The 18,634-nt window shown below is 39.6% G+C and overlaps 2 protein-coding genes across 2 annotated transcripts in view; both read left to right on the forward strand.

Annotated features, from left to right (window-relative positions):
- Positions 1-18,634, forward strand: part of LOC123747182 (uncharacterized) — a 64,241-nt gene that overhangs the window by 15,817 nt on the left and 29,790 nt on the right. The window lies entirely within an intron of this gene.
- Positions 15,380-18,512, forward strand: LOC123747181 (uncharacterized). The gene has a single exon (XM_045729222.2). It carries the CDS (start codon positions 15,477-15,479, stop codon positions 17,157-17,159), a length of 1,683 nt encoding a protein of 560 aa, XP_045585178.2. The 5' UTR covers positions 15,380-15,476; the 3' UTR covers positions 17,160-18,512.

Raw genomic sequence — 18,634 nt, forward strand, 5'->3', positions numbered from 1 at the left:
GACGACATGAGTGTAATTACCTAAGTGTAATTACCTAAGTGTAGTTACAGGATGAGAGCTACGCTCGTGGTGTCCCGTCTTCCCAGCACTCTTTGTCATATAACGCTTTGAAACTATTGACGGTCTTGGCCTTCACCACCTTCTCACCTAACTTGTTCCTACCACTACCTACCACAAGGAACACTAACTCATTCCTACCAAACGGAGTCTACCACTCTGTTTGTGAAAATGAATTTTCTTATATTTCTTTGGCATCTGTGTTTAGTTAGTTTAAATCTATGACCTCTTGTTCTTAAAGTTCCAGGTTTCAGGAAATCTTCCCTATTGATTTTATCAATTCCTGTTACTATTTTGTACGTAGTGATCATATCACCTCTTTTTCTTCCGTCTTCTAGTTTTGGCATTTATGATGTCTAACCTCTCCTCGTAGCTCTTGCCCTTCAGTTTTGGGAGCCACTTAATAGCACTTCTTTGCACCTTTTCCAGTTTGTTGATGTGCTTCGTAAGATATGGGCACCACACAACCGCTGCATATTCTAGCTTTGGCCTAACAAAAGTCGTGAACAATTTCTTTAGTATATCGCCATCCATGTATTTAAAAGCAATTCTGAAGTTAGAAAGCGTGGCATAAGCTCCTCGCACAATATTCTTTATGTGATCCTCAGGTGATAGTTTTCTATCTAGAACCACCCCTAGATCTCTTTCTTTATCAGAATTTTTTAAAGATTTCTCACATAATATATAGGTTGTGTGGGGTCTATGTTCTATTCCACATTCTATAACATGGCATTTATTAACATTAAATTCCATTTGCCAAGTGGTGCTCCAGATACTTATTTTGTCCAGGTCATCTTGAAGGGCATGATATGACACTCATCTAAGTTTCTTATCCTTCCTATTATCTTAGCATCATCAGCAAACAAGTTCATATAATTCTGTATACCAACTGGTAGATCATTTATGTAGACAATAAACATCACTGGTGCAAGAACTGAACCCTGTGGTACTCCACTTGTGACATTTCTCCAGTCCGATACATTGCCTCTGATTACTGCCCTCATTTTTTTATCAGTCAGAAAATTTTTCATCCATGTTAGAAGCTTATCTGTCACCCCCTCCAATATTTTCTAGTTTCCAGAACAACGTCTTATGTGGAACTCTGTCGAAAGCCTTTTAAAGGTCTAGATAGATGCAGTCAACCCAACCATCTCTTTCCTGTAATATCTCTGTGGCTCGATCATAGAAACTGAGTAAATTCGATACACAGGATGTTCCAGATCGAAAACCATACTGTCTGTCTGATATATCATTTCTCTCTAGGTGTTCTACCCATTTAGTTTTGATTAGTTTTTCCAATACTTTCACTATTACACTTGTCAATGATACAGGTCTATAATCGAGGGGGTCTTCCCTGCTGCCACTTTTGTAGATTGGAACTATGTTAGCCTGTTTCCACATGTCTGCCACGACTCCTGTACACAGGGATTCCTGAAAGAGGAGGTGAAGTGGAATGCTGAGCTCAGTTGCATATTCTCTCAGAACCCATGGTAATTACCTAAGTGTAATTACCTAAGTGTAATTACCTAAGTGTAGTTACAGGATGAGAGCTACGCTCGTGGTGTCCCGTCTTCCCAGCACTCTTTGTCATATAACGCTTTGAAACTATTGACGGTCTTGGCCTTCACCACCTTCTCACCTAACTTGTTCCTACCACTACCTACCACAAGGAACACTAACTCATTCCTACCAAACGGAGTCTACCACTCTGTTTGTGAAAATGAATTTTCTTATATTTCTTTGGCATCTGTGTTTAGTTAGTTTAAATCTATGACCTCTTGTTCTTAAAGTTCCAGGTTTCAGGAAATCTTCCCTATTGATTTTATCAATTCCTGTTACTATTTTGTACGTAGTGATCATATCACCTCTTTTTCTTCCGTCTTCTAGTTTTGGCATTTATGATGTCTAACCTCTCCTCGTAGCTCTTGCCCTTCAGTTTTGGGAGCCACTTAATAGCACTTCTTTGCACCTTTTCCAGTTTGTTGATGTGCTTCGTAAGATATGGGCACCACACAACCGCTGCATATTCTAGCTTTGGCCTAACAAAAGTCGTGAACAATTTCTTTAGTATATCGCCATCCATGTATTTAAAAGCAATTCTGAAGTTAGAAAGCGTGGCATAAGCTCCTCGCACAATATTCTTTATGTGATCCTCAGGTGATAGTTTTCTATCTAGAACCACCCCTAGATCTCTTTCTTTATCAGAATTTTTTAAAGATTTCTCACATAATATATAGGTTGTGTGGGGTCTATGTTCTATTCCACATTCTATAACATGGCATTTATTAACATTAAATTCCATTTGCCAAGTGGTGCTCCAGATACTTATTTTGTCCAGGTCATCTTGAAGGGCATGATATGACACTCATCTAAGTTTCTTATCCTTCCTATTATCTTAGCATCATCAGCAAACAAGTTCATATAATTCTGTATACCAACTGGTAGATCATTTATGTAGACAATAAACATCACTGGTGCAAGAACTGAACCCTGTGGTACTCCACTTGTGACATTTCTCCAGTCCGATACATTGCCTCTGATTACTGCCCTCATTTTTTTATCAGTCAGAAAATTTTTCATCCATGTTAGAAGCTTATCTGTCACCCCCTCCAATATTTTCTAGTTTCCAGAACAACGTCTTATGTGGAACTCTGTCGAAAGCCTTTTAAAGGTCTAGATAGATGCAGTCAACCCAACCATCTCTTTCCTGTAATATCTCTGTGGCTCGATCATAGAAACTGAGTAAATTCGATACACAGGATGTTCCAGATCGAAAACCATACTGTCTGTCTGATATATCATTTCTCTCTAGGTGTTCTACCCATTTAGTTTTGATTAGTTTTTCCAATACTTTCACTATTACACTTGTCAATGATACAGGTCTATAATCGAGGGGGTCTTCCCTGCTGCCACTTTTGTAGATTGGAACTATGTTAGCCTGTTTCCACATGTCTGCCACGACTCCTGTACACAGGGATTCCTGAAAGAGGAGGTGAAGTGGAATGCTGAGCTCAGTTGCATATTCTCTCAGAACCCATGGTAATTACCTAAGTGTAATTACCTAAGTGTAATTACCTAAGTGTAGTTACAGGATGAGAGCTACGCTCGTGGTGTCCCGTCTTCCCAGCACTCTTTGTCATATAGCGCTTTGAAACTACTGACGGTCTTGGCCTCCACCACCTTCTCACCTAACTTGTTCCAACTGTCTACAACTCTGTTTGCGAAAGTGAATTTTCTTATATTTCTTCGGCATCTGTGTTTAGCTAGTTTAAATCTATGACCTCTTGTTCTTAAAGTTCCAGGTCTCGGCTAATCTTTTCTATCGATTTTATCAATTCCTGTTACTATTTTGTATGTAGTGATCATATCACCTCTTTTTCTTCTGTCTTCTAGTTTTGGCATATTTAATGCTTCTAATCTCTCCTCGTAGCTCTTGCCCTTCAGTTCTGGGAGCCACTTAGTAGCATGTCTTTGCACCTTTTCCAGTTTGTTGATGTGCTTCTTAAGATATGGGCACCACACAACCGCTGCATATTTCTAGCTTTGGCCTAACAAAAGTCGTGAACAATATCTTTAGTATATCGCCATCCATGTATTTAAAAGCAATTTTGAAGTTAGAAAACGTGGCATAGGCTCCTCGCACAATATTCTTTATGTGGTCCTCAGGTGATAGTTTTCTATCTAGAACCACCCCTAGATCTCTTTCTTTATCAGAATTCTTTAAAGATTTCTCACATAATATATAGGTTGTGTGGGGTCTATGTTCTCCTATTCCACATTCCATAACATGGCATTTATTAACATTAAATTCCATTTGCCCAGTGGTGCTCCAAATACTTATTTTGTCCAGGTCATCTTGAAGGGCATGACAATCATCTAAGTTTCTTATCCTTCCTATTATCTTAGCATCATCAGCATATATGTTCATATAATTCTGTATACCAACTGGTAGATTATTTATGTAGACAATAAACATCACTGGTGCAAGAACTGAAACCTGTGGTACTCCACTTGTGACATTTCTCCAGTCCGATACATTGTCTCTGATCACTCCCCTCATTTTTCTGTCAGTCAGAAAATTTTTCATCCATGTTAGAAGCTTACCTGTCACCCCTCCAATATTTTCCAGTTTCCAGAACAACCTCTTATGTGGAACTCTCGAAAGCCTATTTTAGGTCCAGATAGATGCAGGCAACCCAACCATCTCTTTCCTGTAATATCTCTGTTGCTCGATCATAGAAATTGAGTAAATTCGATACACAGGATCTTCCAGATCGAAAACCATACTGTCTGTCTGATATTATATCATTTCTCTCCAGGTGTTCTACCCATTTAGTTTTAATTATTTTTTCCAATATTTTGACTACAGTATTACACTTGTCAATGATACAGGTCTATAATTAAGGGGGGTCTTCCCTGCTTCCACTTTTGTTGATTGGAACTATGTTAGCCTTTTTCCACACATCAGCTACAACTCCTGTAAACAGGGATGCCTGAAAAATCAGTTGAAGAGGAATGCTGAGCTCAGGTGTACATTCTCACAGAACCCATGGTGAAACTTCATCTGGACCAACTGCTTTGTTCTTACTGAGTTCCTTTAGCATATTTTCCACTTCATCTCTAGACACCTCTATATGCTCTATGTTGTTCTCTGGAATTCTTATTGTGTCTGGTTCTCTGAAGATTTCATTTTGTACAAACGCATTTTGGAACTTCATTTAATGTTTCACACATTTCCTTTTCATTTTCCGTGAATCTGTTTCCCATTTTCAACCTCTGGATATTATCCTTTACCTGCAATTTGTTGTTTATGAATTTGTAGAACAGGCCCAGTTCTGTTTTACATTTATTGGGGGACGACATGTGTGTGTGGGAGACGACATGCGTGTGGGGGACGACATGCGTGTGGGGGATGTCTGAGACACATCTGAGTCTCAAACTTCCATCTGTGCCCCTTTGTTCTATTAGTATTCATTGTAGACATTTCCTCTGTTGAAATCCTGTCAGTCAGGATTGTACAGTATTTTATACGTCTGTATCATGTCCCCCCCCCTCTCCCTAATTCTTTCAAATTTCATCAGGTTTAGTTCCCTCAGTCTCTCTTCATACCTCATCCCTTGCAGCTCTGTGACAAGGCTCGTGTCAAACTTCTGCCCCCTTTTGAAGTTCCTTATGTGTTTTTTAGATGGAGGCTCCATGATGGGGCAGCATACAGTACTCTAAAATTGGCCTCATATAGGCAGTATACTGTACAGTGATCTAAAAGCCTCTTTATTTAAGTTCCTAAAGGATGTTTTGACTCTTGCCAGTGTAAAGTATGCAGCTGATGTTATTCTGTTTATATGAGCTTCTGGGGTTAGGTCTGGTGTTATGTCCACTCCCAGGTCTTTTTCCCTAGTCGTTACATGGAGGCCTTTCATCGTGTATTGGCCTTTCAGTCTCCTGGCTTCTGATCCCATTTCCATCACCTTACACTTGCTGGTGAACTCTAGCAGCCATTTCTTAGACCAGCTTTGCAACATGTTCAATTCATCTTTGAGAATCCTACAGTCCTCATCTGTCTCAATCCTCATTAGTTTCACATCATCTACAAACATCGACTTATATGACTCAACTCGTTAAGTCAAGTTGTTTACATAACTGAGGAATAGTATGGGTCAAAGCACTGATCCATGAGGAATCCCGCTAGTTACTCTATGCCAGTTGGCCCCTCACTGTCACTCTCTGACACCTGTATGTTAGGTAATTCCTTACCCATGTTAGGGCATTTTAATCTACTCCTGCCTGCCTCTCAAGCTTATATAGTAACCTCCTGTGTGGTACTGTATCAAAGGCTTTTTGGCAGTCCAGAAATATGCAGTCTGCCCAGCCTTCTTTGTTTTGCCTTATTTTTGTTACCTTATTATAAAACTCCAGGAGGTTCGTCAGGCATGTTTTTCTTTCTCTAAAGTCGCATTGTTGTTTACTTACAAACCTAATTCTTTCTAGGTGTGCAACTAGTCTTAACCTTATAATTCTCTCAAATACTTGGCAATGGATACTTTTGAGTGACACTGGTCTGTAGTTAAGTGCCTCTTCTCTATCTCCTTTCTTGTAGATTGAGACCACATTTTTCCTTCTTCCAACAGCTGGACTATTCCCCCTTTGTAAGTGACTCATCAAAGATTAGTGTTAGAGGAATGCTGAGGGCTTGTGCTGTTTCTTTTAACATCCATGGTGATACTCTATCTGTCCTAGTACCTTTAGTTACATTTAGTGGTGCTAGTTGTATCCTTACTTCCTCCACTGCTACCGCAATATTTAATAGTGGTAATGAATATTAATTAATAATTAATACATCAACTTGTATATTGGCTATTTTCTACCATGTTCCCCTTTTTTATCTTTTATTTTTTTCATTCAATGCAATTTATAATTTAAGCTCAATTACTATTAAGTTTTAGTCTAAGTTTTCTTTCCCCCACCTCACCTTACCCGAAACGCTATGCGTACTAGTGGCTTTAGGTATTGTATGTACTAGCTCTGTCTATAAATATCAGAATGTTTGTAACTCTGCATCTATGTATGTACTTTTCCTAAATAAAATATTATTATTATTATTATTATTATTATTATTATTATTATTATTATTATTATTATTATATAGTTTCTTGTCAGGGGGATGCTTCTGCATCTAGCTCTGGGAGCTGTTCAGGCCCAGTAGTGAACACTCCATGGAAGCTGGCATTTAGCTCCTCACAAATTTCTATTTTTATCATTTTCTATATACTGTACAGTACTGGCCTCTCCCATTTTGGTAACCTGGTCACTTGGTCATTCACTGTCATTTTCATTTTCTTAGTTAAATTTAGTGATGCTAGTTGTATCCTTACTTCCTCCGTTGTTACCTCAATATTTAATAGTTTCTTGTCAGGGGGGCTGCTTCAGCATCTAGCTCTGGGAGCTGTTCAGGCTCAGTGTTGAACACTCAATGGAAACTGGCATTAAGCTCCTCACAAATTTCTTTAATCATTTTCTGTATACAGTACTGGCCTCCCCCCATTTTGATAACCAGGTCACTTGGTCATTCACTGTCATTTTCTTTCCTATATGGCTATGTAAGAGTTTCGGTTGTTTCTTGTCTCTGGAGGCAATATCATTTTTCAGTTTCTTTCTGTCAATCTTCTTATGTTTATGTTGTCGTTACTGGCCCCTTTACACACTTTTCTTTTCACACTAGAGATGCTATACCGATGATGATACTTTTCAAAACGCTTGTGCTCTCTAGAGTGGAGTACTGCTGCACAATGGCAGCCCCTTTCAAAGCTGGAGAAATTGCTGACCTGGAGAGCGTGCAGGAATCCTTTACTGCTAGAATCCACTCAGTAAAACATCTAAATTACTGGGATCGACTAAAGAGCCTAAATCTGTACTCCCTTGAGCGCAGGCGGGAGAGATACATAATAATTTACACGTGAAAAATAATTGAGGGGCTGGTCCCAAACCTGCACACAGAAATAACATCACATGAGACCAGAAGACATGGCAGGATGTGCAGAATACCCCCATTGAAAAGCAGAGGTGCAACAGGTACTCTGAGAGAGAACTCTATCAACATCAGAGGCCCGAGACTGTTCAACACGCTTCCACTACACATAAGGGGCATAACTGGCCGACCCCTCACAGTGTTCAAGAGAGAACTGGATAAGCACCTCCAAAGGATACCTGACCAACCAGGCTGTGACTCATACGTGAGGCTGCGAGCAGCCGCGTCTAACAGCCTGGTTGATCAGTCCAGCAACCAGGAGGCCTGGTCAACGACCGGGCCGCGGGGATGCTAAGCCCCCGGAAGCACCTCAAGGTAACCTCAAGGTAAGGTAAGGCCCTGTTGCATCTATTCCAGGTTTACTTCTGTCCTTTGCATTCTGTATTTCCTCCACTGCCTCCTGCTTTTTGCTTTTGCCTCCTTGCACTGTCCATTGAACGATTGGTTATTATTTTCTTTCCTACTTTTTCCTATTAAATTGTGCATTGTTTAATTAAAAATTCAACATTTTTCCCTTGAACTGTGCAGCACATCATATGATGTGTTGAGTAACTGTTGAGAAATTGCACACCATGTCATATGATGTTATGGAGTACCGTGCAAGATTTAAAAAGTCCCGCGGCTACACAGGGTTCACATCAGCTTCCTCAGGGCTCTTGTAAACAGACACCGTTTTAAAAAAATCATGGGCAACATTCATGGGTGTGAGGGCCTCAGTACTGAGTGAGCCACCAAGGCTGATGCATGCAGCATAAGCTCACAGCACTGCTGTTCAGCTTGTGACCACAGCATCGCCTAAAAAATTAACAAATATATATTTAACTGGTATTATTTAGCGATGATAGTATTACAGAAGACCCCTGACTGTGATAAAAATGAACAGGATACTGATAATAGCAGGATTGTTGTGATAATTTGCACTGTGCATAGTATTGTTGGAGAAGTAATGTTGAGGGAGGGAGGGAGGGTGGTAGTCATCTTCCAAATCTGTGTGGTCACCTGTTACTGTCTGCACTCACCATACCAGCTTAGTGGTTCATTATGGTGAACACAAATGTAGATACTTATATATAACGTGTATATATACAGTAGTGTAATAACAGCATAAGGAGTATGTTGGGAGAAGCCATTTTGGTGAGGGAGGTGGCATCATCTACATGACTGGTCATGCTGTGTATGGGTGGATACTATGCTCTTTGGTCACTATATCGGCTTAATTGTACAGTTATGGTGAACAAAACATGCAGATACTTATATATAATGTGTGCATAAAGTGTAATAACACCACAAACAGTATACAGTAGTTGGAGTCTGGCCTTAACCAGTGAGGGAGGTAGGAACATCAGCTGTGTGTGGCAACCTCTGTCATTCTGAACTCACAATATCAGCTTAGTTGTACTGTTACGGTGAACAAAACATGTAAAAACTTATATATAACCTGTGTATATAATGTAATAACTGCAAAAGTATTTGTTTATTGTTTTATGAACAAAAATTGAATCACTAATATGCACACCATAATTTTAAGTACTGTATAGCGATGATTCACACATTTTATTATATTAATATATCACACTACACACTATTGAATAATATTACTGTAAAAAACTAAGAAAAAATAAATCAGACATTGAAATAATTAGGTAATATCATCTTTGTGGCAATGCCCGCCTGACAGCTTGGGCGGAGCAGACCTCTGGCGCTTGCTCTGTTAACGCCTCTTTTTTGCCAGGCTTCCCCACCCTATTGCAGCCAAAATATGCCACCTACGATTGTTTTATTATTTTTCCCGTGATCGGGGAACACAAATGAACACTTTTATAAGACAAAATAGTTTCTTGAATTTTGTTTTGTTTTGCCTGGTGGTGTTGATGCCTTTAAGGCCCTGAGCAGCTTAAGGGTTAATGGTGGTATGAATCTCTCTTCTGCCTCTTTGCACCTTAGTTTGACTTGGTTCATCATTTCCTCGACCATCTTCCCTGTTAAGTTCCTCCTCCCATTGAACACTTCCCAGATACTTTTTTTATGTAGTCTTCTTTTTTATAGTCTGCTCTCCCTTCCCTGACTCCTTGTCTTATGGGCACTGTTTTAAGTTGATACCTGGTTGATGGGGTTCTGGGAGTTCTTCTATTCCCCAAGTCTGGCTTGAGGCCAAGCTTAACTTGTGAGAGTTTGGTCCACTAGGCTGTTGCTTGGAGCGGCCAGCAGGCCCACAAACCCACCACAGCCCGGTTGGTCCAGCACTCCTCGGAGGAAACAATCTAGTTTTCTCTTGAAGATGTCCACTGTTATTTTGGCAATATTTCTTATGCTCGCTGGGAGGGTGTTGAACAACCGTGGACCTCTGATGTTTATACAGTGTTCTCTGATTGTGCCTATGGCACCCCTGCTCTTCACAGGTTCTATTCTGCAATTTCTTTCATATTGTTCACTCCAGTATATTGTTATTTTACTGTGTAGATTTGGTACTTGGCCCTCCAGTATCTTCAACATGTATATTATTTGATATCTCTCTTGTCTTCTTTCTAGTGAGTACATTTGGAGGGCTTTGAGACGGTCCCAATAATTTAGGTGCTTTATCGCGTCTATGCATGCTGTGTATTTTCTCTGTATTCCCTCTATTTCAGCAATCTCTCTTGCTCTGAAAGGGGAAGTGAGTACAGTGGCACCTGGATTAACGAGCGGCTCTATCTACGAGCATTTCGAGTAACGAGCAAGCCACTCGCAGAACATTTGTCTCTACTAACCAGCGTTTCCTCGATTAACGAGCGTTTCCGCTGGTTCTCGGACACCTTTTACGACAGTTTTGTTGTTGTTTCCCAAGACGAGTTTTCCACACGATGAGCTCGGTGCCGGAACAGATTAAACTTGTTAATTGAGGTGCCACTGTACTGAGCAGTACTCAAGATGGGACAACGCAATCATTGTGATGGGATCCCTAGATTTGAAAGTTCTCGTAATCCATCCGATCATTTTTCTGGCTGACGCAATATTTGCTTGGTTATGCTCCCTAAACGTTAGGTTGTCAGACATCATTATTCCAAAATCCTTTACATGCTGTTTTTTTACTATGGGCACATTTGATTGTGTTGTGTACCTTGTATTATGTTTAAGGTCCTCATTTTTACTGTATCTGAGTACCTGGAATTTATCACTGTTAAACATCATGTTATTTTCTGTTGCCCAGTCAAAAACTTTATAAATGTAAGCTTGAATCAAATCAAATCAAATCAAATCAAATCAAATGTTTATTTAGGTAAGGTACATACAATGCCTAAAGCCACTATTACGCAAAGCGTTTCGGGCATGAAAAACTTAAATGACTAAAGCTTAATACTAATTGAGCATAAAGAGTAAAATGAAAACATGGAATGAAAACATAGCTGAAAAAGCAGCACAAATACAATTCTGTCGACAAACAGCGCTCTTTAAAAAAAAACCCAGACATTGGATGACAATAGAGGGGTAAGGTAGGTTACAGGGAATTTATTAGTTATAGCTTCGTTTTTATCTTAAACTGGTTGAGAGAGGTACAGTCTTTAACATGGTTGGGAAGGTCATTCCACAATCTGGGTCCCTTGATTTGTAGAGCATTTCTAGTTTGATTAAGTCGTACTCTAGGAATATCAAAACTATTTATTTCTGGTGTGGTGCTCATGGGTTCTGTTACAACCTTCTATGAAGCTTTTGAGGTCAGGATTGGCATTACAGTTTAGCATTTTATATATGTATAATACACATGAGAGAATGTGCAGTGACTTAATGTCTAACATATTCCGAGATTTGAGTAGGGGTACCGAGTGATGTCTGGGACCAGAGTTGGATATTGTCCTAATAGCAGCTTTGTGTTGAGTAATTAGAGGACGTAAATGATTTTGGGTAGTAGAGCCCCAAGCACAAATACCATAGTTGAGATATGGATAGATAAGGGAGTAATAGAGAGTCACCAGGGCAGGGCGGGGTACATTCTTTCTGATCTTAGAAAGAATGCCAACAGTTTTTGAAACTTTTTTTGATATATTTAGAATGTGTCCCTGGAAATTCAGCTTGTGGTCAATGAGAATGCCAAGGAATTTGGCATATAATTTGTTACAAATTTGGGTATTGTTTATTTTGAGATTTATTTGATTAGAGGATTTATTGCCAAACAGAATTAGAAAGTTTTGTCAATGTTAAGGGTGAGTTTGTTGGCAGTTAGCCAAAGATGGACTTTATTTAGCTCAGTATTTACTGTGGCATTTAGAGCAAGGGGGTCAGGACTGGAGTAAATGAAGGTTGTGTCGTCAGCAAATAGAATTTGTTTGAGGTGTTGGGAGGCATTTGGAAGGTCATTAATGTAGATGAGAAAGATGAGAGGGCCAAGTATGCTGCCCTGAGGAACACCAATGTTGATGGGTAGGGTGGGAGAAATTGAATTATTCACAGAAACATACTGGAGCCTGTCAGTAAGGTAGGATTTGAGGTATAGCAGGGAGTGTCCTCTGACTCCATAATGATGTAATTTAAGAAGGTTTTGGTGGTTGACAGTGTCAAAAGCTTTACGCAGGTCCACAAATAACCCAACAGGGAACTCATTTTTATCAAGAGCTGTATGAATCGAGTTAAGCATACTAATAAGTGCATCATTAGTGCTTTTTTTTGGGTCTGAAGCCATATTGGCAAGGGCTAAGTATATTGTGTTTGGCTAGATAAGAGTAAAGCTGCTTATAGATTAGTTTTTCAAAATTTTTTGACAAGTTTGGCAGGATTGATATAGGTCTGTAGTTGTTAACATCTGTGAGATCACCACATTTGTGGACAGGCGTTACTCTTGCTTTTTTTAGAATACAGTATCTGGAAAGGTTTGGAGTTCAAGTGACTTGTTGAAGAGCAATGCAATAGCAGGGGCTAAAGATCTGGAGGCTTTTTTGTAAATTAAAGTTGGTATCTCCTCAAGGGCACTAGACTTGGTTTTAAGGGAAAGGATTATCTCATTGACGTCAGTGGAATTAATAGGCTGAAGTTTTTCAATGTCTTCAGCCAAGGTAATTTTCATACTGATTTTTGTGTCATCTGCAAAGGATGATACGAAACTGTGACTTGTATTTTTTACTATATCTGATATGAGAATAAGGAAAAGCAGCGGTGCAAGGACTGTACCTTGAGGTACAGAGCTTTTAACTGCGCTTGGACTCGATTTTATATGGTTGACTGTTACTCGCCGAGTCCTGTTTGACAGAAAACTGAGTATCCAGCGTCCTACTTTACCGGTTACTCTATTCCCATTGACTTCATTTTGTGTGCTATCACTCCATGGTCACATTTATCAAAAGCCTTTGTGAAGTTCGTGTATATCACATCAGCATTCTGTTTTTCTTCTAATGCCTCAGTGACTTTGTCATAGTGATCAAGTAGCTGTGAGAGGCACGAACTTCCCGCTCAATTCAGTCATGTAGTCAAATACCAGGACACAAGGGTGCTTGCTTGTAGTGGTATTTCATGCTCTTAAGTTCTCAATGCCTTCCTCGTTCTGGGTAATGATCAGGTCTGTCCTGTCTTCCCAGGATTCTTTGTTATGTAACTTTGAAACTACTGACAGTTTTGGCCTCTACCACCTTCTCACTTAACTTGTTCCAACCATCTACCATTCTTGCAGCACCCAAGGTGAAACTCCATCTGGTCCAACTGCATTATTTCTTCCTAGCTCCTCGAGTAATTTTTCCACTTCATCTTGAGATACCTCTATGTATTCATGCAAGTTACACTAAAAGTGAGTATAATGTAGCAGTGTGCAGGAGAAATTTTTTTTGTAGTGCTCATGTTAGAAGTTGACGAGGAAGTCTGGTAACGGTATAGGCAGAAATGTGGCGAATTAAAGAAACCAGTGCCAGGATGGCTGATTAGGGAAAAGTCAAGCATTTTCAGAAACAAATGAAAGTTTGTGATAATTGTGCATACAGTGATGGATGGCTAAGGGATTTAATGTTCGTCATGGTATTTGGAGTGTGAAATTACAAGGTGAAAAGCATTTGCTGATGAAAAAGGTGCTGAGGAATACGTATCAAAATTTGAGGAGATTGTGCATGACGATTCTTTATCTTCTATGCAAATTTATAACCCCGACAAAACAAGCTTGTATTGGCGTGTGTTGAATGGTTATACCTGTACATACACTCATCAAGAGTGAATGTGATGATTCAGCTGAGTTCAAGGCAAAACAAGAAAGTCTCTGTACTTGTTTGTGCAAATGCAGCTGGCGCACACAAATTAAAATTACTCGGCAAAAGTGAAAATGGCATAATATAATGTAATGACATAATTGAACAATTCTGGTTTAATAACTGTAAAAGTCCCTGAGGAGTGTTTGGTACTGGTACAGTTAAGCCTGGTGTTCCAGTAAAACTGTCTACAAATGGTGCAGTGTTGTCAGTACACTAGGTTTCCCCCAGAACATGGGGGTACGTTGGGTACGAGTGGTATGCCCAGTACGAGTTCTAATAGCAGGTCCTGCACGAGTGGCGGTATCTAGATCATCATCATCACTCCCCTCACTTTCAATTTCATTCTCACCTGCTGTTTAAGTTTCAACCACCTCATTATCTACATCACTGTCACTTTTGGCACTTTCAAGATCAGAAAATTCTTAAACTAAAGCCTGGAATTTTGTTGGTATGAGTTGTACAAAGTACTTTGCTGTACTTTTTTGTACTTTGCTGTACTTTTGGCGAACGCTAATTAGCTTCTCCCTCAGATGTGTTTCTTTTCCTGCTTTTGTCCTGGAATGGCTCTGTTCTTGATCACTATCCATCTTGTAGTAAATGTAGTGTATAAATGAAAGAGTAAAGAGTGTATAAAGGCAGTAGCAAATATAGCTGAGGAATAATTGCCGGAACAGACACGCGTTGGATGTGAGGGGAGGCTGCAGCGGTCACGAGAGTAGACACTATAACAATGGTCGCATCACGTGGCAGGCGGGTCCAGGTGGCATCACTCTGTGATGCCACCTGGACCATCACAGAGAATGGGAAGACATTGGCACACATTTTAAAACACATCCCATAATGATTGGAAAAAAAAACGAATTTTAACATATATTTTAATTTTGGATGCAAAAATCATCACCGCCAGACATTCGTAGAGTTATTTATGGACACAATATCCGTCACCGATGACCGAAAGTGTTAACAAATGGAATGCATTAGGCAGTGATGTGGTGGAGGAAGACTCCATACACAGTTTCAAATGTCCTAGGGGGCCTCGTAGCCTGGTGGACAGGGGGCCTCGTAGCCTGGTGGATAGGGGGCCTCGTAGCCTGGTGGATAGCGCGCAGGATTCGTAATTCTGTGGCGCGGGTTCGATTCCCGCACGAGGCAGAAACAAATGGGCAAAGTTTCTTTCACCCTGAATGCCCCTGTTACCTAGCAGTAAATAGGTACCTGGGAGTTAGTCAGCTGTCACGGGCTGCTTCCTGGGGGTGGAGGCCTGGTCGAGGACCGGGCCGCGGGGACACTAAAAAGCCCCGAAATCATCTCAAGATAACCTCAAGATAGATATGATAGAGCCCAATAGGCTCAGGAATCTGTGCACCAGTTGACTGACAGTTGAGAGGTGGGACCAAAGAGCCGAAGCTCAACCCCTTCAAGCTCAACTAGGTGAGTACACACAGTGTTCAATAGATAATAGTGCTTACCTAGTAAGAAATTTTAAATAAATTAAATGCTTTAATTCAGATTAAACTGATATACAGTCTGATATCTTCATTTTGTTTATCAGTGATATGGATTGCCTTCACTGCTGACTAGACTGAAAAATGTGATTGACGTCACTAAATTTAATTTGCCATTTAATACGTTAGCATCATTGATGGCATCATCTTTCATGTTCACAGAATTCCAAGACCTCAACCATTAAGACTATGACACCAACACCAAAAACATCTGTCTCTGCCGAATATGAAAAGGCATTGCTGAAGAGAAGAGCAAAGGACAGTTTTAGCAGACAACATGCCACTGATGAAGGCCTTGAAATACGGAAATTGATGATGAATGTGGAACACAAGAATGATGAAGATAAGGTACAGAAGATGTCCCTTGGCCAGAAGACCAATAGGCCAACCAAGGTGATACTCTTGGTGGGGGCCACAGGTACTGGTAAGACAACTCTCATCAATGCCATGGTGAACTTCATTTACCGCATTGACTTTGCTGACAACTTCAGACTAATTCTTATTGATGATAAAAATGCTCCCAAGCGTTCCCAAGCCGAAAGTCAGACAGATCTGATCACAGCTTATGCATTTTATCAATTACCAGGAATGCCATTTGAGTACAATTATGTGCTCATTGACACTCCAGGCTTTGGGGACACCAGAGGCATTCAGCATGATCGTGAAATGATGAAACAGCTTGAAATGTTCCTGAAACAAGATTATGGAATTGATCAGGTTGATGGAGTTGGTTTTGTTACTCCTGCTTCTGCTGCACGATTGACTCAAACACAGAGATATGTATATGATGGCCTTTCTTCAATGTTTGGTAAAGATATTAAAGACAATATTTATGTTATGGCAACATTTGCAGATGCTAAGGCTCCTCCAGTATTGGATGCACTTGAAAAAGCTGGTGTTAATTTCTCTGGATTTTACAAATTTAACAACAGTGCTCTGTATGCTCGTAACACTGGTGGAAGTGGAGGAAGTGATGATTCCGATTCAGATAATGATGATTCTGCTTACATATGTAAGTTATTTTGGGAGATGGGTTACCGAAGCATGACCAACTTCTTTTTAAAGTTGGGAAAGGCTTTTCCAGCAAGTCTGACACTTACCAAGGAGGTTCTTGAGGAACGAAGTCGCCTACAGTTAGTAGTAATTGGTTTACAGAATCAGATTCATTTAGGTTTAGGCAAGCTAACATGTTTAAACCAAGAGAGAGAAATGTTGGCATACCTTCATGATGACATGAAAGGAAGTGCAAATAATCAGGAAGAAGTTGAGGTTCCTAAGATTACTAAGATTGACCTGAATTCCCGGGAACATGTGACAAATTGTATAAAGTGCAACATGACTTGTCATTACCCATGTTATATTCCTGATGATGCTAACAAAGCCAGCTGCTGGGCAATGACATCAAACTACTGCAGGGTCTGTCCGGAGAAGTGTTACTGGAATCTTCATAAGAACATGAAGTTCAGGTATGAGCACACTTGGGTAAAAGAAACACGGACAGTCCAGGAACTTCTGGACCGCTATGAGAATGCTCAAAAAAGAAAACTTGACAAAGAAGGTGTGATCAAAGCGATTGAGAATGACATTAATGCCCATGCACAAATACTTATTGGAATGATAAGGGAAGCCCAGAATCATGTGGAACGATTAGAGGAAATTGCTCTCAAGCCAAACCCCATATCAACAAAAGAATACATAGATCTAATGATTGAATCTGAGAAGATGCAGAAGCGCCATAACTTCCAGAAGAGGATTGAGATGCTTGAAAAACTCAAAGAGGAGGTCGCAATTATTCATGGAGTGTGTGGAAACTGTGATCAATCATCCGGTGAAGCCTTACTTAATTATTTCCATGGACTTATTATTGACTGAAATGAGAAGAAATGTCTGCTGTATAATTACAGTAAATGTTTCCTTAGATCATATTTTGATTTTTAAACCAAATAAAAATGATTGGATTATTTTTTAACCCTTAAACTGCTCCAGTTACTTAAAATCTGATGCTCTATTGTTTGGAGATGATTTAAGGTGCCCCATTTTCTTTTTAAATGCCTAATGCATTCCAGTGGTATGTCATTTGACACTAGGGACCATTTGACATATTTGGAAAAATTCTGATTCCATTGGTTTCCTTCCTGAGCCTTAGTAAAATGATGTGGACCATGTCTGGCACATCACCATCCAAACATACAGGGCAGTAATGCTAGGATCCATTTAACTTTTAACAACAGCAAATAAGTAATTACCTAAGTGTAATTACCTAAATGTAGTTACAGGATGAGAGTTATGCTCATGATGTCCTGTCTTCCCAGAACTCTTTGTCGTATAACACTTTGTGATCACAATGATGTGCCATTCACTAGAAAAATGCTTGAGAAACACATAGAAGTACTTGATTCTGCTGCAACTGAGAGCAGATTACAAATTCTAGAAGTATCTTCATCAAAGAAAAAATCTCCATTATCTTACATGCTAAACACCAGATCTCACCAATACATAATGAATACCACTATTGACACATCATTACATTATGAATAAATAAGAATAAATAAAGTGAGAAACATTGAAAATTATTCCTGAGCGGCACCTGACCTCGTTTCTGAAAATCAACAAAACATAACATCAAGCTTCTCCTGGCCACCTCAGCTAAACCATGATAGGTAGAGGCATTTAACTTGAATTTCCATGTTCCCTGGACTAGTTAACAAAGTATAAAATTATATATAATTTTTTATATATTTTTGTATTTCCATGGTAGACAATGTATTGAAATAGCCTGTGCAGTTTAAGAGTCAATAAAAGTGAAACATTTTATTACAAAATTTTTAATATGTATTAATAATAATAATATAAGTATAAACACACATGCAATAGCCTACCATCTTCCAAAATATTATCATGATAAAATAGTGTCAACTGGAGCCCAAGGGCATTATGATTCAGGCTTTCCAAAGAATTCTGTTATGCACAGAGAGACACTTGTTTTTATACAATTTGTAAAATAGTATGCTTGTTTTGTATTATGAAAATTTAAAAAAATTTCAAGAATATTACAAATTATATTTGTGACTGAGAATTATTGACAATTGAAATCGAGTTCTAGATAATTAATATCTGTTTTCTGGGGGAAGCCCTTCAGCTCCCTGGAGCTTACTAGGCTGATATGCTAATGTCAGACTTTGGCCTCAGTCATGTGTATGGAGTTCTGTGGGCCTACCAGGGACCATGAGCCACAACCTGGCCCCCTCAGAGAGGCATGGGGCGCAATGGCCTATAGAAACCCCGTGTGGTTGGAAGCATTTTATGTCTGCCATTGACTGGGTCAGGCACCCAGAAAGGTAAGCGTC

Source organism: Procambarus clarkii, chromosome 77 (genome assembly GCF_040958095.1).
Source record: "Procambarus clarkii isolate CNS0578487 chromosome 77, FALCON_Pclarkii_2.0, whole genome shotgun sequence".
NCBI lineage: Eukaryota > Metazoa > Arthropoda > Malacostraca > Decapoda > Cambaridae > Procambarus > Procambarus clarkii.